The sequence below is a fragment of the Linepithema humile genome, chromosome 1 (assembly GCF_040581485.1).
Source record: "Linepithema humile isolate Giens D197 chromosome 1, Lhum_UNIL_v1.0, whole genome shotgun sequence".
Classification (NCBI taxonomy): Eukaryota; Metazoa; Arthropoda; class Insecta; order Hymenoptera; family Formicidae; genus Linepithema; species Linepithema humile.
The window spans coordinates 17,474,495-17,494,700 of NC_090128.1; the positions used below are offsets into that span (position 1 = coordinate 17,474,495).

A 20,206-nucleotide genomic window follows, 5' to 3' on the forward strand; every position below is an offset into this window, starting at 1 on the left:
TTATTGTAAGATACTTTTATTACGTCATATGCTTTATGTATATATATATATATATATAATGTATATTATATGCTCCACATTATCTATATTTATATCAAAATATTTTTCTAAGAAATTGACATCATTTTGTATACTCTTTTTACAATAAATGTATATGATATATGCCATATTTTTTATTTCTAAAGCATGAAATATAAAGATATTTTTATTTTTTTGTGTCTATCATTTGTAAAAAAATTTTGATAAAAGAAACAACATTAATTTTGCGACTTGCAATAATCTGTTTCATTATATGCTTCTTTTAAATACTTACACTTAGCCTTATTTTATGTGATTAACTTGGTATTTAAAATACGTATCAAAATCGAAAATGTATTTCTATTACAGTAGAAACGAAACATTCTTGTCTTACAACAGAGAGAAATGGCAAAATATAATATTGTCTAAAGTACAGTCCAATAAAAACTGTTAAAATTGAACATTTTATAAAACCACTGTGATTCATGAAAAATCAGAATTATTATTTCAAAAATATAGATATATTTCGACTGTGTGTTTTAAACTGCACTACACATTCAAAATTCACAGAATAAATTTATTTCTGCAAAGTTGTGTATAATGTCAGTGGAAAAGTGATTTATTTGTTATTACATATACATGATATTTTACCATTCCTTTCTGGTGTAAGACTACAATGTTTTTTTTCTACTGAACTAGAAATTAATTTTATATTTTGATGTGTATTTTAGATACCAAGGAAAACGCATAAAATAAGGCTAGTTGTAAGTATTTAAAAGAAGTATATATTGAAACAGATAATTGCAAGTCACAAAATTAATGTTTTTTTTATCAAGATTTTTTTACAAATGATACATACAAGAAACTAAAAATACCTTTATATTTCATGCTTTATAAATAAGTTATATGACATATACATTTATTATAAAAATATATACAATATACAAAATGATATTCATATAAATGATATACAATATACAAGATGATATAAAAAGTTAATTTTACATAGATACTTTGATGTGAATATACATAATATGGAGCACAGAATATACATAATATATACACATAAAGCACATGAATAAAAGTATTTTGTAGAAATTAGAATATGAATGTATGTAATTAAATAATATAAATGTTTGCAAAAATGTTGCAAAATTTATGTATAATACATACACTTTTTTATCCTTCAGAGTGCCTTCAACCCATTTTTTTCAGCCGGGTTTCGTAGCACATAACACAAACACACACACACGCACAACTAACACACACATAACTAACCTAAAAGATTCTGTATATGACAGATAGCATTGAGAACTGTATAGCGCCTCTATCCCAAAATCTCGGAACTAATCTATAGCTCTTTTTTACCTTATTCTTTCTATATTGCACACATGCTTTACATAAATCTGGAAAAGGGTGGCGTTTTGAAAATAAGTCTCTAAGCTCTATTTTTTTGGTTTTCCATTATTGTTTCATACGCTCTTCTTCGGCACATGGTCTTGTTTTGCAGATTGAAGCAGTATAATTTTGATATAAAAGATATAATTCTTTGAGGTGACATTGTCGGTAAATTTTCAAAAATTTTTTTTATTTTTTGGTTTAAATTTGACCAACTGCCGAAAGATTAGCATATGTACTTTATTTACACCAAAGGATTTGTAATTCTATTAAAGCAATAAAAAACGCCACCCTTTTTAGAAAATTGAAGTTTCGGTCGGTAACAATATGACTTCAGCATCCTCTTAAGATCGTTTTTAAGTTGTAAGGCGAGACCCCGTGCGGGCGGCGTTGCGTGTTTTGTGCCTCAGGGCGAAGATGCAGCATCGCCATAGAGACCGGACGCCGGGGGATCATCGACGGGTGTCACGCGTTAGTGACCCCACAGCAAAAGGTCAGCTACCGCGATTCCGTCGCCTCCGCCATCCAAGCCCTATCTAACTCCGCTTTGGTTTTAGCCACAAAATCAAAGAAGCGCAGAGACACGCAGCAGCGGACCTCGCCCGGCTGCAGACGGCTTCGAGGACTCCGAAGATGCTGCACCCGGAAGGACCGGAGTATGGCCTGGCCAGCCTAACCAGTCTCTTCCGGGAACATCGACTCATCAACACATTATCGGCCGAAGGATTTGAGGAAACCACAGAAAACGAGGGGGGGGGGAGGGGGCGCCCTGAATGAACTGTGGGCGGTTCTTAGGAGCCCTCCTTTTTGGAAAATCGGCAGGATGCGCAGGAAGGCGACGCGAGATGAGAGGGACCTACGTGCAGAGCCCGAATGAGTTATTGTTCGGTGTGCCGCAAGTGCGCGAGGACGATCACGAGGACTCAGCTCAACGACGCCGAAGACGCCGAAGACGTCTACTCGATGTAAGCTGCCTCTCGGGTAGAGTTTCGTCCGGTTATGGCTGGTAGCGTGAGTCTGTTTTGTATTTAGTGTCTCTTACACAACTAACCGAGATTTTTGATACCGTGAGCGCGTATTGACGCTCAATTACCGTGTGTCCAGCCGGCTCCGGATATCGCGTAAAAGTCTCTCCGCCTTGCGGGAATCAAGCGCCGACAGTCTCTTTCGTTTGCCGTTTCGTTTCGTTACCGGACCGTCTTTCCGTTACCGTTTCTGTTTGAAGATACCGATTGCTACCGTCTTTCCGTTACCGCTTCTTTTGAAGATACCGATTGCTACCGTCTTTCTTGCGATACCGTTTTGTTACCGTTTTTGTCGCGTTATCACCGTACCGGAAGTACCGTGGGTGAATGTCCGCGGGCGGATTTTGGTTCGGGAACGTTCTCCGCGAGATTGCTGTTACCGCAAAGTTAGTGTCTCGGCGAGAAACGTGAAAGCCCGCGAAAAATAGCCGTTCAGCGACATCTCATTTCTGGACGTTAGGCTACCGTCGTTCAAAGAGTATTTATTTGGCCTTCACCGGCCGCGTCGGATGGTCGTAAGATAAGTCATTTGTTTTGCTGGATACCGTCGGATCAGCTGCGAATTATCGTGATCGCGTTTCTGAGATTTCATGTAGTTATCGAACTTTATTCTTATTACCGATTGATTGGGCGAATGGCCTTACTACCGTATCAAACTATTTCCGCCGTATCGGCTCCGGCCGAACTATATAAGCATCTTTAACCTTGTAACCGAATCACTGAAATACATCATTGTTAAATTTTAATTATTGAGTTGTCCTTGTGTTCGCCTCTTACTCCAGATATCTAACGTTAAATAAAAGAACTGCGCCCCTCTGCCATATACTGAGCGGGGAGCGGCCGAACATTTTAGAGAACTGTTAAAGTTACCGATACCGCGGTGCGATTACTCGCACCTGGCGTCCATTTCCGGTTACCGATATCGCGTGAGTTACCTTGCTCCCGAATTTTGTGGAGTACCGCGAGTTACCGAATCGTGCAGTTATTGCCGATTTCTCGAGTTACCTTGCTCCCGACGAGCGTGGAGTACTGCGAGTTACCGAATCGTGCAGTTATTGCCGATTTCGCGAGTTACCTTGCTCCCGACGAGCGTGGAGTACCGCGAGTTACCGAATCGAGCATCTATTTCCGATACCGTAAGTTACCGAATCGAGCATTTATTGCCGATACCGCGAGTTACCGAGTCGTGCATTTACTGCCGACGCCGCGTAAGTTACCTAACTCCCGAAGATCGTGGAGTACCGCGGTTACCGATTTCCATTGGGCGTGCTCCCTCGGATCTGGCGTGATTCCGAGGCTAGTTCACGTCGCAGTATAAAGTTTTTGAAGTCAGTTGTTGATCTGTTTTGCAATATTAAAATCGGACAAGATGGAAAATTTAAACCCGTACAATGCGGTATCATGCTCACTACTACATCTTTCATAGAACTCACAAATTACTTAATTAATGAACGGGGATATTTATATGTATTGGGCGCAAGATTTACACAAGACTGTGTTGAAAATTTATTTTCAAACATACGAAAGAAATTTCCTGTGCCCAATGCATTGCAATTTAAACAATGTTTAAAGATCCATAGCGTTTCACAATATTTACAAGTTGTACCAAACACTAATTACGAACAAGATGATGGTTCTCTTCTTGTTAATTTCTTAAAAAAACGTCAAAAAGATAAAAATCATAATATATTGTGTGAAATTCCCGTAATTCTACTTATGTTGATAAAATACTAATTCATATGGATAATGTCCATTTAAATGTATTATATGCTCTTACTAGTTACATTATTCATAAAAATTCTAAGTTGCCCACAGTTTGTAAAACTTGTATTGATTCAGCTGGATCAAGGACATTTGATGCCAATATTAAATATTCAAAATTAGTATATTTTAAGTGTTTTAGATCACAAACATTGTTTTTTGTTAACACAGCAACTTTCGATTATTTTTATGAGATGAAAGTTATCATAAGAAGATATCTACCTTATATTAAGAGTAAAAATTATAATTTAATAATAGTTTTAACAAAAAAAATGGCTAATATTCGTTGTGATACGCTGGGAACTTGTTGTAATTTGTTCAACAAAATAATGAAACGCTTTATTGTATTTCGCATAAAAATTGATTGCAAGAAAGGGCGATTAAAAACTAAAATTTTCAGTAGTAAAACTATGGCAATGCGAGACTTCCGTTTCCGGTGCGTAGTGAGAAAGATACGTGGTTCGGTAGTGAGAGAAAATTAAGTGAGAAAAGGGTATAGAGATAAGGAGGGAAGGTGAGAGTGGAGGGGGTGTGAGTGGAGGTGCATGTGAAGGGGAGAGAAAGTGGAGAGGCAGGGATAGAAAGAATAAGGGCAAGGAGAGAGGAAGGAAAATAGACAGGTGATATAAGAAGGTGAAAGGCGCGGAACATAGGGAAGGTAGAGAGGTAAGCGAGTGGCTCGAGTCGGTCAGGGAGAAGGTAGGAGATAGATTGGAAAGCGAGAGTGCGGGAGAGTAACTAGGGAGAGGCAGGTAGAGAGAGTGCGCAAGCGTGACAGGGAGAAGATGAGTGTGAGAGGAGCAAGGGGGAAAATAATGATGAGGGATAGGAGTGTGAGTGTAGATGAGATGTGGAAAAGGAGGAGAGAAGAAGGAGGGGAGGGGGAGGAGGAAGTGTTCAGGACATGTAAAAAAACAATGAGGTCGCCGGAGAGAGGGAAAGGAGAAGGGGAGGGGATTGAAAATTTGATAAGAGGATTAATGGAGGAGGTAAAAGAGATGAAAATAAATGGAGAAAAGGCGAACAAAGAGTTGAAGGAAAAGATAACGGAGAAAATAATAGAAGAAGGAAGGAGGCAAGAGCAGGCGTTGAGGAAGGAGGTGGAGGATTTAAAGAGAGAGTTGAGGGAAATGAGGGAGAGGGAGGAAAGTTGGAGGAAGGAAGGAGAGAGGTGGGAAGAAGGACTTAAAAAGGTGGAAGGAAGGGTAGGAAACATGGAAAAGAGATGGGAGGAGAAAGAAGGAGAAAAGAAGGGAAAGGTGGGGGAGGAAGGGAAGGTGGAAAGTAGAGTAAGGGAATTGGAGAGAAAGTTGGAGAGGAGGGAAAGGGAAGAGAGGAAGAAGAATGTAATAATTAAGGAGTTAAAAGTGGGAGAAGGGGGGAGGAGAGAGGCGGTGGAGAGATTAATGGCGGAGATTGGAGCAAAGGTGGAGATAGAGGAAATGAGGGGGTTAGGAAGGAATATAGAAAGGGGAACGGAGACGCTGTGGGTGAAGTTAAAAAAAGAAGAGCAGAAGAGGGAGGTGATGAGAAGGAAGAGGGAGTTAAGGGGGAGAAAAGAAATAATTAGGGAAGACTTGACATGGAGGGAGAGGAGAATGGAGTGGAAATTGGAAGAAATAGCGAAAGAGGAAAGAAGAAAGGGAAAAAGAGTATGGAGAGTGTACGGGAAGGTAAGAATAGAAGAGGAATGGTGGATATGGGATGAGGAGAATGAAGTATTGAGAAATGGGAAAGGAACGGCGAGGGAGGAGGGAAGGAAAAAAGAGGAGGGGAGAATTGGAGAAGGGAGAGATTGACAAGAAAGTGGAGGAAGGGAAAGAGAGGGAGGGGAAGGTAGAGAGAAGGAGAGAGAATGGAGGATATTATTTTGGAATGTGGCGGGAATGGGAAACAAGGATAAAGAATTTTGGAATTATCTGAAGAGCTGGGATGTGATGGTATTATCAGAAACGTGGGTGGGGGAAAAGGGATGGGAGAAGATAAAGAGGTGGTTACCGAGAGGATTTATATGGGGGATGCAGGAAGCAAAGAAAGTAAATAAGAAAGGAAGAGCTATGGGGGGAATGATTATGGGGATAAGGAAGGATATATTGGAGAATGGGACGGGAATTGAGAAGGAGAAAGAGGGGATAATGGTGGGGAATATAAAAATAGGGGAGAAGAGATGGAAGATAATAGGAGTATACGTTAGGAGGGAAGGGATAGATAGGACATTGGAGGAGTTGGAGGGATGGATGGAGAAGGAGGAGGAAGAGGAGGAGGGAATATTGATGGGAGGGGATTTTAATGCGAGAACGGGGAGAGAAGGTGGGGGAATAGAGGGAAGTGTGGAGAGGGGAGAGGAGGATGGATGGAGGATGTCGAGAGATAAGAAGGTGGATAAAGAGGGAAAAAAATTGTTAAGATGTATAAGGGAGAAAGGGTGGGAAATTTTTAATGGAGGGGTAAAGGGGGATAAAGGAGGAGAATATACATTCACGGGGGGGAAGGGAAATACGGTAATTGATTACATATTGGGCAGTAGTAGGACTAAGGAAGGGGTGAGAGAAATGAGAATAGGGAGCAGGGTAGAGTCGGATCATCAGCCGATTGAGATAAAGATAAAAGGGAAGGTAAAGTGGAGAAAGGTAGGCAAAAAAGGGGAGAAGGCATGGAGAGGGAAATGGGATGAAGAAGGGAGAAAGAGATTCAAAGAGAGATTAGCAAGTTTGGAGGTAGGAGAGGGAGAAATTGAGGAGGTATGGAGAAAAGGAGAGGAGAGGATAAGAGGGGTATTGGGAGAAATGGGGAGGGAAGATAGAGAAAGGGGGAATGAGGAGAGAAGAGGGTGGTGGGATGAAGAATGTAAGGAAGTGAAAAGAGAGTTAAGAAGGGAGATGAGGAGGTGGAGGAGAGAGGGAGGGGAGGGGAAGAGATATAGAGAAAAGAAAAGGGACTACAAAGAATTGTGTGAGGAGAAGAAGAGAGAGGAGAATAAGAGGTGGGAGAGAAGAGCGATGGAGGCAAAAAAAGAGGGGGATGTATGGGAGATAATAAATAGAGAGAGAAAGAGAAGGAAGGGAGTGAATGAGGAGATAGAAATGGAGGAATGGGAAGAATATTTCAAAGATATGTTGGGAGGAGTGGAAAACAGGGTGAAAGGAAGAGGTAGGAAGAGGGAAGAAACAGAGGAGGGAGGAGGAGAAGAGTTGAGTAGAGGGGAGGTGAAAAGGGCGATAAGAAATCTGAAGGAGAAAAAGGCAGTAGGAAAAGACGGAATACCAGGAGAGGTGTGGAAATATGGAGGTGTGGAGGTGGAGGAGTGGCTATGGGGTGTATGCAGGAGAGTATGGAAAGGGGAAGGATGGCCGGAGGTGTGGAGAGAAGGAGAAGTAATTCCGATAATTAAGAAAGGGGAGGGAGGGAAGGTAGAGGATTATAGGGGAGTAACGTTAATGCCGACAGCATATAAAGTATATATGATGATATTGGCGGAAAGGTTAAAGGAGGAAATGAGAGAAAAGGAAAGTTTATCACCGAATCAAGCGGGTTTTAGGAAGGGAATGGGAACGATAGATAATATATATGTACTGAATTATTTGATAAATAGGCAGCTGGAAAGGAAAGGAGGGAAAATGGTAGCATTGTTTGTGGATTTGAAAGCGGCATTTGATATGGTAGATAGGGAAGTATTGAGAGGAGATATGGAAAAAAGAAGGATTGAAAAGGGGATTATAGAGAGAAGTATGGAAAGTATGGAAGAAACTAAAAGCAGAGTAAGAGTAGGAGAGAGGACAGGGGAATGTTTTTGGACGACGAGAGGGGTGAGGCAGGGGTGCCCGCTAAGTCCCTTGTTATTTAATATATTGATGGCGGATTTAGAGGAGGAGATGAGAAAGGTGAAATGGAGTGGGGTAAAGTTAGGAGATGGTAGGGTATATACAATGTCGTACGCGGACGATATGGTGTTATTGGCGGAGAGTGAAGATGAAATGAGAAGCATGATAGGGAGGTTGGAAAGTTATCTGGATGGAAAAAATTTGGTGCTGAACACGGAAAAGACGAAAATCCTAAGGTTTAGGAGGAGGGGAGGGAGGATAGGGAAAAAGGATTGGAGGTGGAAAGGGAAAAAGCTAGGAGAGGTAAAAGAATATAGATACTTGGGATATATGATACAGAGAAATGGGGGGCAGGAAGCGCAAATAAGAGAAAGGGTGAGAAGAGCAGCGGTGGTTATGAGACAGGTGTGGGGGATAGGGAAAAGAAGATTTGGAAGGGACTGGGGAAGAAGGATATGGCTTTTTGATAAGTTAGTGTGGACGGTGATGGGATATGGGGTGGAGATCTGGGGATGGAAGGAGAGAGAGGAAGTGGAGAAAGTAGGGGAAAGATATTTGAGATGGATATTAGGAGTGGAGAGTAGGACGCCGGGGTATATGGTGAGGGAGGAGATGCAAAGGGAGAAATTGAGGGAAAGAGCAGGGATAAGAGCGTGGAGGTATGAGAAAAGATTGAGGGAGGGTAAGGGAGGGGAGTTGGTGAGAAGATGTTGGGAGGAAATAATGCAGAGAAGTAAGGAAGGAAAAATAGGATCGAATTGGGAGGGGGAAAGAAAGGAATATTTTGAGAAAAGAGGGATAGAAATGAAAGAAGTGGAGAGGAAGAGAGAGATGGGAGAGGAATGGGAGAAGGAGATAGTAGAGGAAGGGAAAAGGAGGGACAGACAGGAAAGATGGGAAAGAATAGAAAAATCGAGGTATAATAAGTGGTATGGAATGGTGAAAAGGGAGGGGATACCGGGGTATTTAAAAAAAGGGTGGGGAGAAAGTAGGTGGAAGAGAGTGGCGAGGTTTAGATTAGGAAGTGTGGTGAGAGAAGGGAGGTATTGGGAGGAGGAGGAAAAAAGGAGGTGTAGGCTGTGTGAAGGAGGGATAGAATCGTGGGAGCACATTTGGGAGGAATGTAGAGAATGGGAGGAAGGAGGGAAAAGTTGGCAGGAAGTAGTGGAAAGAATACTGGGAGAGGAAGGGGAAGGGGAATGGTGGATGAGAGAGATGGAAAGGGAGAGAGGGAGAGATGGAAGGGAAAAGGGAGGAGAGGAGGGAGGAGAGGAGAGGAGAAGGAGAGAGAGAGGGGGAGAAGGAGGGAGAGAGAGAGAGAGAGGGGGGAGGGAGAGAGAGAGAGGGGGGGAGCGAGGGGAAGGCGGGGAGAGAGTATATAATGATTTAAAAGATGCAATAGGAAACGGAAGTCCACAAAGCGTGTGTGTGTGTGTACAAGGGGTAGGCACGAGACGCTCGTGAATACTCATGATGTAGATTTAGGGTTAAGGATAGAGTATAAATAGAATAAGTTAGAGTAAGTTAGAGTAAGTTAGAATAAGTTAGAAGTAAGTTGGATGTAAATGGAAGAGGAGAAGGAGAGGGAGATTGTAACCCTGAGGGAAACAAATAAATATATCTATCTATCTATCTATCTAACTATGGCAATGCATTCTACTGTTCAGTAACATTATTTATTTTTTAATTAACATTATATTATTTTGTATTGCATTTTTACGTAAATAAAACTGTTAAAAACAAATTTGTTTTTTTATTTTGTTTAATTCTTCTATTCTTATTAGTTTAATAATACCGCGCATGCAATATAATTTCGAGATACCTTATTGGTTCCGCCATATTTTGTCGACACCAATAGGATACAAGACGAGACTGTCCAGACCATAGAACTTATAGTAAATGGAAGAGGAATAGCGTATCTAAACAATGGGTGGAAAGTGTGAGCAACATCTAAGAGACAGAAGATGTATTTCTGTCCTGCTCAGTGACTTTTCTTCTCTCTGCGCATGTGCCAAGCGAGACACGGTATTTTAATTGTCGAGTTCTCTGTAACCTCTGCTTTAAAAAATATGAAATAATTGCAAACTATCATATTAAAAAGGAAAAACCATTTAATAAGATATAAGAACAAAAATAGATAACGACACAAAGAATACATAAAAATAAATACAATATGAGATATAATGTTGAAAGAAATATATGATATATGTATATATATAATGGAATTATCAAGAAACTTATAAAAAAGTACTTATAATAGATAATTTATTGATGATAAAAATGTATTATTTTCGAATACTTGTGGCGTATGTATTGTTTTTTTTCAGCATCACTTGAGAATTTTGCTTCGTGATATAGACGTATTTTAACATATATTTCAATGATACATTTTATCAACTGTATCTTATGATTATCAAAAATATCTTGATTTCTTATATGTTCAAACATAGCATCGTGCGTAAAACTATAATCAATCACAGCATTAAAGACTTTTAACGCTAAAAAATCTTTAATATTTTTTTTAATAAAAATAATATGGTTATTCTGTCTTATAATTTTTTCGCACGCGCTTGTAATTTTTATTACATCTTCCGAGGGAATTGTCAATTTTCCTCTATTTTTAAATGTAATTAAATTTGAGGTATTATTCGTAGATGTTAAAAAAGAGGCACATGTCTCACATATTTTTTTATCACGGGTCATTTTTTTTACTACGAATCCACTGATATATTTTACAACATCTTCTACGTACGAACTAAGAGACCATAACGAAGCTAAATAATCATGGTCAAACATGTCGATAGCAAAAATTGTTTCAGAATCATATGATTCGGTGTATATTGGTTCAGACTCTGAACTTCAGAGTATTTTTTTGTTGTTGAAGGTGCGTACAATATATGAATATCGTTAATTAGGCAATTTCCTTTTTCCGACGCACTAATTTCATGCCTGACCATCAACCTTTTGTATGCTGCTTCAAACTGTTGAGCGTTAGGATTGTTATTGAACCCTCCCCGACTTCTCAGAGCGCTAAAAAATGTTTCCAAATGATCTTGATTAAGTTTAAATGTTAATAAATAATTTAATTTTAATTGTTTTAAAACATTCCACAATTGAAATATATTTTTTAAACAGATAATAAATCCTAGAAAGCCAGTTTTTCTACTACTTCTTAGAATAGATTGATTTTGTACATTTTTTAAATCGCTTATATATTCTATAATTTTATCAACATGAGCTTTTAACTCGTCATAGTTTTTATTCGTTAAAGGTACTTTATAACTCGTTCCTCTTGAAAACTGACTACGCACGTTCAAGATATCAAAAGCGTTATTAAACACCGAGCAAAATTCAGCCGTTTTTTCTGGAGAATGGAATTGCTTATAATTACTTGTGTGCACATATTTGAGGGCAAAACAAACACTTTCACTCAGTGTTTGAGCAGCTAGCTTAACATTCATTCTATTGTTTTGATAGAAAATGTGTTTTTTTGTTAATTTTGTACCAGCACGCAACCCTTCTTCTTCCTCAAGCTTTTGCAGGAGCACAATATCCTGCCAATGGATATCTGCATTTTTACTTTTCATAATTTTTTGATCACCCAAAGTATTTCGAACTAATTTTAACATATGACATGGATCAAAAAAACAAAAGATTTTTTTTTTCGTTACAGGATTGATAAAATATGGCTTAAAAGCAGTTCCTAATTCAAAATTTGCACCTAAATATTTGCACATATTTATGTTAACGCTAGCTCCATCAAAAGTTACGAAATGCACTTCTACTCCTGTCATTTCTATCAACTCCAGGCATTTTTCTAATAAACTGGCTCTCTCAGCTCCATTTAACGAGTTCAGTAAGAAATATCCTACAGGAATTTTCCAGTGGCCGTTGATCGCGACAAGCATGAAAACTAGGGCGTTTGTTGCTTTAAGTGAATGATCTACATGAAAAGCGTCATTATGATCAACTCCGAAATCAATAAGTCCATAGTATCTTTGTCCGTCATAAGTTACTTGTTGTCGAATCGCTATTTCGTCTATTACGATATTACAAATAATCGGATTATCACTTTTTTCAACTTGACACTTTAGAGCTTCAAATGCTTCTGCAGTAAATCCAGGGCGTCCATTCAATACTGAATACCATTTTCGAATTGTAGAGGGTTCAGGTAAAAGATTACAGAAACTCTTTCGTACGTAATTGTAAGCTTTTGAAGAATAAAAGTTTAACGTAAGAGCAAATGCTCTTAATTCAGGTAAATATTTTTTTTTCTTAGTTTGCTTGCGTTTAAAGATTTCTCGCATTGGGTCAGGTAATTGTGTCTGAAAAAAATCAACGTGTATACGTGATTACATTATTTTATTACGCTTGTGCACTGAAAATTAATCTTATTACTATATACAATTTTTTCAAAGGTTGTATTCATAGTCCATTTTTATTCTTAGATTATCTTAAATACTGTCTTAAGATACTAATATGACTTTTTAATCGATTCATAGCATTTTAAGATCATATTTAAAACAATCTTAAATATAAGAACGGATTATGAATACTGTCCAAAATGTACCATTAAGCAATCGACAGCATTATCTGATATGAAATTCTTCTTCTTGAGGTGATCTATTAAGTCTTTTATAGTTTTAAGACGCTTTTTCAATCTACCAGTAGTTTGTTGTAATGTTAAAATTTGTCTTCTTTGTTTCTTTACTACCAGCTTTGCTAAATTAAAAGCTCTCTTAGCTCTTCGTGGTGTAGCTAAATGTGGTGTCTTAATATCACCAATATAACGTGGTTCATTATAACGTGGAGAGTTTGGAGGAGTTACATTTATCAATGAAACTACATCAATGATACCTGATAAATAATAATAATTAGTGAAACTATTTTCTCATGTAATGAATAATTAAAGCTTGCATCAGATTATGCAACTTGTTGCAGCAATTCACAAGCGATCTAATAAATTACTAGTATACACTATAGGTCTGTTCTTTATAGCTGAACTGGCTGTACTAGTTCAGAGTTTATCTTTTTCCTTCCACATTGGAAGGAGAAAGATAAACTCTGAACTAGTGCAGCCAGTTTAGCTATAAAAAACAGACCTTATGTGTTGTATGGTTCATTTTTAGTAATTTACTAAATCACTTGCGAATTGCTGCAACAAGATGCATAGTCCAATGCAGATTTAAGATTTTACTTGTGAATATGAAATGTTAAAGTGATACTTCATAAATCATGACACATTTAAAAAACTCACTGTGATGAATTTCTTCTTCATCTGGAATTAGTTCATTCAAATTTTCATCAGCTATATGTTGAATTGAAGTATATGCTTCCTCTTCACAGATATTTACCATTTTGTTCCGTTTTATATCAATTTCCTCATGTTTGCAATCTTTATCATTATGGCTCCTAAAATTATGTTTTATATATATAACTAAATCAAATAATTTGTTTTACATAATACAGTTTGTCTTTTCATGTACATATCTTTTTCTACTTTTGATATAGTAAATAGATGGTATGCTTCTATTTTTTAAAACTTTATTTTTTGTTGTGAGAAGATAATCTTTTTTTGTGAAGTGATTTGAGCATAAAAAAGTGGAAGTTTTGAGAACAACTTCATCAAAATTACAAAATTTTAGCCATTCTGGTCTTATTTGTACATTATTTGGAAATCTGCAAAAATTGGAATGTAATTTTATTTAACCTAAAATATCATGCAAGCATAAAACACATGTATTTATTAGAAGCTGTTATTATTAATATTAGAAGCTGTGAAATACATTTACTTACTTGTGATAAGATACTGTTTTGTCACGATTACCACATAAAACACAATATCGAACCATTTTACATTTAAAATTAACGATCTCGTACACAGAAAACAACAAATCACAAAAAACTGTGAAAATTGATGAAAATATTACGATCATGTGTTGTTCTAAAATCTGAAATTTTGATTGGTGAAACTTGGTCATGCGCATAGAGAAGAATAGTCATTGAGTAGGACAAAAAGATACTTCTGTCCTTTAGATCTTGCTCACAGCTCGTCACCCCGTATTCCTCTTCCATTTACTATAAGTTCTATGGTCCAGACTCTTACTATAGGGTCTCTAGTATCTACAGGCTCGTAACTCGGCAGAGGCCCTACGGCGCGTAGCGGCGCTGCGGCGTACTATGCCGCTTCAGTGCAGCGGTGTGGCGGTGAGCCAAGATCTATAGAGAGAAGGTTACCTCACGCGCAAAGAGGGACGCGCGGCAAGAGGGGCACATGCCGAGCGGGGTGAGCGGCAAGAGGGGCACATGCTGAGCGGGGTGAGCGGCAAGAGGGGCAATGATGATCTCATCGACTAACAGTAGCTGTCTCTCTCGCACGCTTTAGTGTTTTCTCTCTCGCTCCTTTAATATAGAAATGCTTTGTGAATGCAAATGCAAATGTGAATATTTATATGATAAAATTTACAGTGTTAATAATTTTCAAATATTTGCTAATAAAATATTATTGAAATGTTTCTGTTGAAATCTTAAAATAATTCTTTAAAACAAATATGGGATATATATTAGGGATCATTAAATATGCGGCAATATTGTGATTATAAAATTATATAATTATCTATAATAAAAATTAAGTATAATAAATATAATAAGTATAATAAGTATAATAATAATAAGTATAATAGCATAATATAATAATAATAAAAGTATAATAATAAAATTTTTATAAGTATCTATAATTATAAAAATACATATATATTATATTAATCTGTTAATATAAAGAAATTTATTAGCGTTAAATTAATTAATAATTTTTTTATATTTATTAGCGACTCTTCTTTCATTATCATCTGCTTTTCTCTTATTACCTACGTGCTTGCGATTTTTTTTGGCAGTATTATAAAATTTAATACGTACATAGGTTCTTTGGAGAATAAATGCACGTACTAGCTCCTCAGGTATGTCGATATTTTTCTTCTTTACTATTGCCATAGTTAAGTTTTTAACAACGGCAGGTCCTTTTTGTAAACCATCTTTATGAAATTTACAAAAATATTTATCCATTTTTTTAACTTGGTTCAGCCATTCTGTAGATGGCTGTGTCAGTCCACCATAAGAAATGTGTTGCAACCAATTCGGGAATACATAATTATGTTCAATATTTGACTCATATGTATAGCACCCCAAAGTTGGATATTTTGTTTTATATTTTCTGGCCAACCAACCTGCTAAATAAAGTAGACCATCTGCTTCACTATCACATTTTATATTTACTGTCATAACGTTATAATCGCAATGTGTAATGGAGGAAATAGTCGATAAACTCTGGACTTCGAATGGTTTTTCTTCGTAATCTGAAGGTTCATCAGTTTTTTCATCACATTCAGGTATTGGAATACCTGAAGCTTTAATAACGGACGAAGACATATATTCGTCATGCACTGCTTCATGCACGTTGCGGTTTTTTTGGACTACACCTGGATTCTTACCAAGGATAATCATACGTATTCTATATTGAGCATCTAATGGGGTAGGGTGTTCATTAGAACCACCTTTTCCACGTACTTGCGAAAAAAAATTTTCAAGACCATCCTGATTTAATTTATAAGTAGCAATATACGATATGCCATATTTAAGTTTCATTTCAACATATAACTGTTTTAATGAAGCAATTGATATAAGAAGTCCTTTTTGAAATATTTGAAGAACTTTTTTCGATTGACAACGCATTGCATTTATCATGTTGTAGACCGTATCGAGAACTTCATTTTGGACGTTGATATTGAGACCATATGGTTTTTTACAATCTACCTTTCCTCCAGTAACATACGAATTCATAAGGTCCCACCACTGGCTGATCTGTTCAATGAAGTTTGCAGTATCGATTGCCACTTTATTATCCAAACCTGGACGATATTGTTTCAGAGCAGTTGTAGTCGTATGCGACAATAATTGAGCTGCTAATGCAACATTTTGTCGTTTAATTTTTTCACAATAAACGTGACCATTTGTTAATTTATGGCAAGAATTAATCTCAGAATTAGTTTCGGCGATTAAACATCGTAATGGTTCTGCTGTTATTATAGTTTTATCTGCTAATACAAAACCAGTATCCAATAGCCAATTTCTAATTAATTTTAGAATGTGTGGTGCATCTGCGAACACATAAACATTTTCTTTGGTTATCGGATGCGGAAAATATGTTTTTCCAGTAGATATTCCTAAAGTTTTCCATAGACCGACGTTGCCACCACCACAGTCTGATACAATTGCTACAACTGAATACGCGAAATATCATTCAATTCTTTTATTATTTGATATATAATTGTTTCAGTCATTTTTGTATCGAATTGGACGTATACTGGTTGCTTCCAATTTCCGAACAAGCTCCGAACCATTGCTATATGCATGTATTGATGTGGTCCAATAATTTCGTCGTATTTCCGATCATACTCGTATAAAGCGTTGACTTTCATTTCATCGAAATTTAATACCGTAACTTTCTCAATTTTGGACAAAGATTCTCCTTTTATTTTCATTAAATGTAACACATCTTTCAAAATACCTTGCCGCATATTAATAGTAGAGGCCCATCTCTGTAGTGAAGAAATTCCAGGCAAAGGGTAATGTAATTTTTCTTTTAAATATCTGTAACCTTGTTGACTATAATACCGTAAAGCAAATGCCCGTGATATATCATCTTTTGACCAAATTACGTATTTTTTTTTGTTTAGTGCTATATCAATTTGACATTGCGTTAATAATTTATTTAAACAACTATTCAGTCGATTATTATTATTTTTAAGTTCAATTATTTCTGAATTTGTCGCATTCAATTCGGTAATCGCTGCTTCGTACTTAGCTTTGAATTCATTTAATTCTATTTCTAAATTCTTACGAGATTCTTCACTCTCCTCGAATTTTTTGGTTACGCAGTTGAGTCTTATATTAATAATATCACAGAAATGTTCTTCTGTTTGAGTTATTGCATCTTTATAACATCTTAATTGATTATTATTATTTTTAAGTTCTATTATTTCTGAATTTGTTGCATTCAATTCGGTAATCGCTGCTTCGTACTTAACTTTGAATTTATTTAATTCTATTTCTAAATTCTTACGAGATTCTTCACTCTCCTCGAATTTTTTGGTTACGCAGTTGAGTCTCATATTAATAATATCACAGAAATGTTCTTCTGTTTGAGTTATTGCATTTTTATAACATGTATTTAGCAATGGATTTTCATCATGTGTTGGTGAGGACTGTTTGAAAATTGTGTGACCTGATTCAATGTTCTCCTTATCTAATGAAGATTGCGTGAAGATTATGTCACTTAATTCAGTGTTCTCCTTGTTTGCATTTAAATCATCAGATATTGGTAAATGCAATGATGGTATTGCTGCAATAAAAGAATCAGAAAAAGAGATTAATAGAGTGCGATTATATATAAACATTCAAAAAATTAGTGTAATACCTTAATACAAAACAAATTAATTTTTCAGCATTACCTGTACACTTTAATCGAGGTTTTGATGATTCGCCCAGTGCTTCTGCAAGACCTCTCTCGTAATCATTTTTTTTAAATGATTTGAGCAGATAAAACCGGTAAACTTTTCAAGACTTTTCCCACATACATGTGCCCACTGTTCTTTTAATTGGATGTTCTTGGGCACTTTATGAAATCGAATATGTGGATTCTTTACAATTGCTTTGCAATAAACATTGCCACATCCTGGTACAATGCACTTTGACCGTGCTCCACAACTTGACATCCTTGCTAAAAAGAATAATAATACACAATACAATATTTGTAAAGGAATTGTGATTTCAGTCATTACAATAATAATACCAGATCGACTTAAAAATTATAAAAATTGTATGTATTTTAGATAAAAGAAATATTGTTTAGGTTTAGGTTATGTGGGTTAAATATTTATAATTATATTATATAATTATTTATAAATATATATAATTATTTCTTCGGTTTTGTTCATTTGAATATGTTAGGGGAAATAACAGACAAAATAATTAATATACGTACCTTCGATTTTTACTATATAACCTTTTCAACTTGAACTTGACACATGAAAGTCAATAATGAGAGCGAGTGACAGAGTTAGAAAAGGAAGAACTTTGAAAGAGAGAGACAGCTATTGTTTGTCGATGAGATCATCATGCTCCCCCCTTACTTCGTCGCCCCTCGCCTACAAGCTGTATCTAGCTCCCCCCTTACTTCGTCGCCCCTCGCCTACAAGCTGCTTCTAGCTCCCCCCTTACTTCTTCGTCCCTCGCCCATAACCGGTTTGCCTGAGGTAACCTTCTCTCTATAGATCTTGGCGGTGAGCCGCCACACTAATCTTACATTTATTTGACTGCATTTTTAATATGTTACTGTGTTCCTCCACTAATCTCCACAGTACATGTATATGTGGTTACTGCAGTAACTCTTGCTAGTATGCAGTAGTTTAAAATAAATAATTAAAAGCTTTGCAGGTGTGTAATCTTTCATGTTGATAAATATAAAATAGCAAGCATGGCTAAATGAGTAAGGCGAATGGCAAGAATATTAAAAATCTCGTGTTTAAAAACTGTGATTTTGTAACTTTTTTTCTTTTTTCGATATTTGTTTTAAATAAATTATTAGATAATGTTTTTGTTTTAAAAGAAATTATTTTATCTTTATTAAAAATATTTGCATATGTTAAATTAGCACTTTGTTGCAACAATGTAAAATAACTTTTTATTTTTCTATTGACAATAGCAGATCTGTATTATTTCTAAAATTGTTAGTTTAACATATGCAAATATTAATAATAAATAGAAAATATTTTTTTGGGCAAAAAAATATCTAATGATTTACTATGTTAGAAACAAATGCGGAAAAAAGAAAAGAAAGTTGCACGAAGTAGGTCTCGAAAGCCTTGTGTCCACGATGCTAGAACTCAATCCGAGATCTCGGTCCGAGTCCTCGAACAATAATATTTATACTTGGCTGAATATAGTTAGCGTTGTAATCGAGTTACGATTCTTTACGATGATTTTCTGATCTATGGTATATTGCCAAGTTGGTTTATAGATATCATCAAGTAATGCACCGCTTGATTTCGAATGTTTTATTTTATTTAGATGGTCCAGATATTGTGATCTTAAATTATTAATTTTTTTTTGCAATTTCAGTTGTTAGTGGTTGTCCTGTTAATTCTTTGTACTGATTACAGATTATCTGTAAAGCTTGATCTCGTTTCATACGATTATGATAATCAACACTTTTTGTAACATATAAACAAGAATGTTGTTGATATAACATTAATAAAATTTTAACATTTTCTTTGTTATCCATTTTTTATTATAAAAGAAGTTTTTTCTGAAAATCAATTTTATATATTATTATACTTTTCTTGAAAAATAATATGTATATATAGGTTATAATATATTTTTAATGTCTAATTTAATCTGCATTAAAACTAATAATAACTACTTATGTAAATCTTATTAATTATTAATCTTATTAATTTATTTTATTTAAGAATTATATTTCTCTTATTTTTTCAATTCTATAATTACTTACTAAAATATTATTTATATTGTTCACAGTATCTCATATCACTATAAGTATCTTATATTTTGTCTTGACCACGGACTAAGGAATAGAGGGACTGAGTCTAAAGTCCTAGTTTAGGCGAGAGGGGATGGTAACTCAAGCGTGCGGGGGGGGGGGACTGCTTTCCGCCATATTGATGTAGCGATTCTCACACAGAGATTCTGTGTCTGTGATATGGTTACACTCATGTAGTGGTGCCACTAGACATAACGAGTGACAAGCATAAAGAGATTAGGCGATTTTATTGTTGTTGTATTATAAATTTTATAAAATACTTTAACTTTTATTACTCTGAGGTTCTGCATACAGTAGACAAAATATTAAAAATAGCAATAAACATTTAATATTAAAAAGAGAAATTATTTTACATTTAACAAGAGAATAAAATATATTAATTAGTTCCAATTCTTATTTCTTAATTTATGCATTAATTTTTTCTATTCTTTTTATTTTTAAAATAAATAATTCCAATTTCTTATTTCTAATATTTAATAATTATTCCTATTTCTATTTCCTATTTTGTTTATTGTGCGCAGGATCTGACTTTCATTTCTCACATATACGCAAATAGCGTTTTCGATTAT

At 35.9% G+C, this 20,206-nt stretch overlaps 1 protein-coding gene and 1 long non-coding RNA gene across 2 annotated transcripts; one reads left to right on the plus strand and one right to left on the minus strand.

Moving 5' to 3' along the window:
• The first annotated feature begins 5,182 nt into the window (after positions 1-5,182).
• LOC137001936 (uncharacterized) lies at positions 5,183-6,001 on the plus strand. Its single transcript, XM_067361276.1, has one exon. The coding sequence runs from the start codon at positions 5,183-5,185 to the stop codon at positions 5,999-6,001; it is 819 nt and encodes a 272-aa protein (XP_067217377.1).
• An 8,989-nt stretch (positions 6,002-14,990) lies between these two features.
• Positions 14,991-19,071, minus strand: LOC136997429 (uncharacterized). Its single transcript, XR_010888178.1, has 3 exons — positions 18,063-19,071; positions 17,530-17,798; positions 14,991-17,420 (listed from the first exon to the last, which is right to left on the minus strand). It is a non-coding gene; the product is annotated as an uncharacterized lncRNA (long non-coding RNA).
• Positions 19,072-20,206: the final 1,135 nt, after the last annotated feature.

Bases quoted from the DNA above. Each gene is read 5' to 3' on its own strand.
- LOC137001936 (XM_067361276.1), top strand. From the start codon at position 5,183: ATGGAGGAGGTAAAAGAGATGAAAATAAATGGAGAAAAGGCGAACAAA.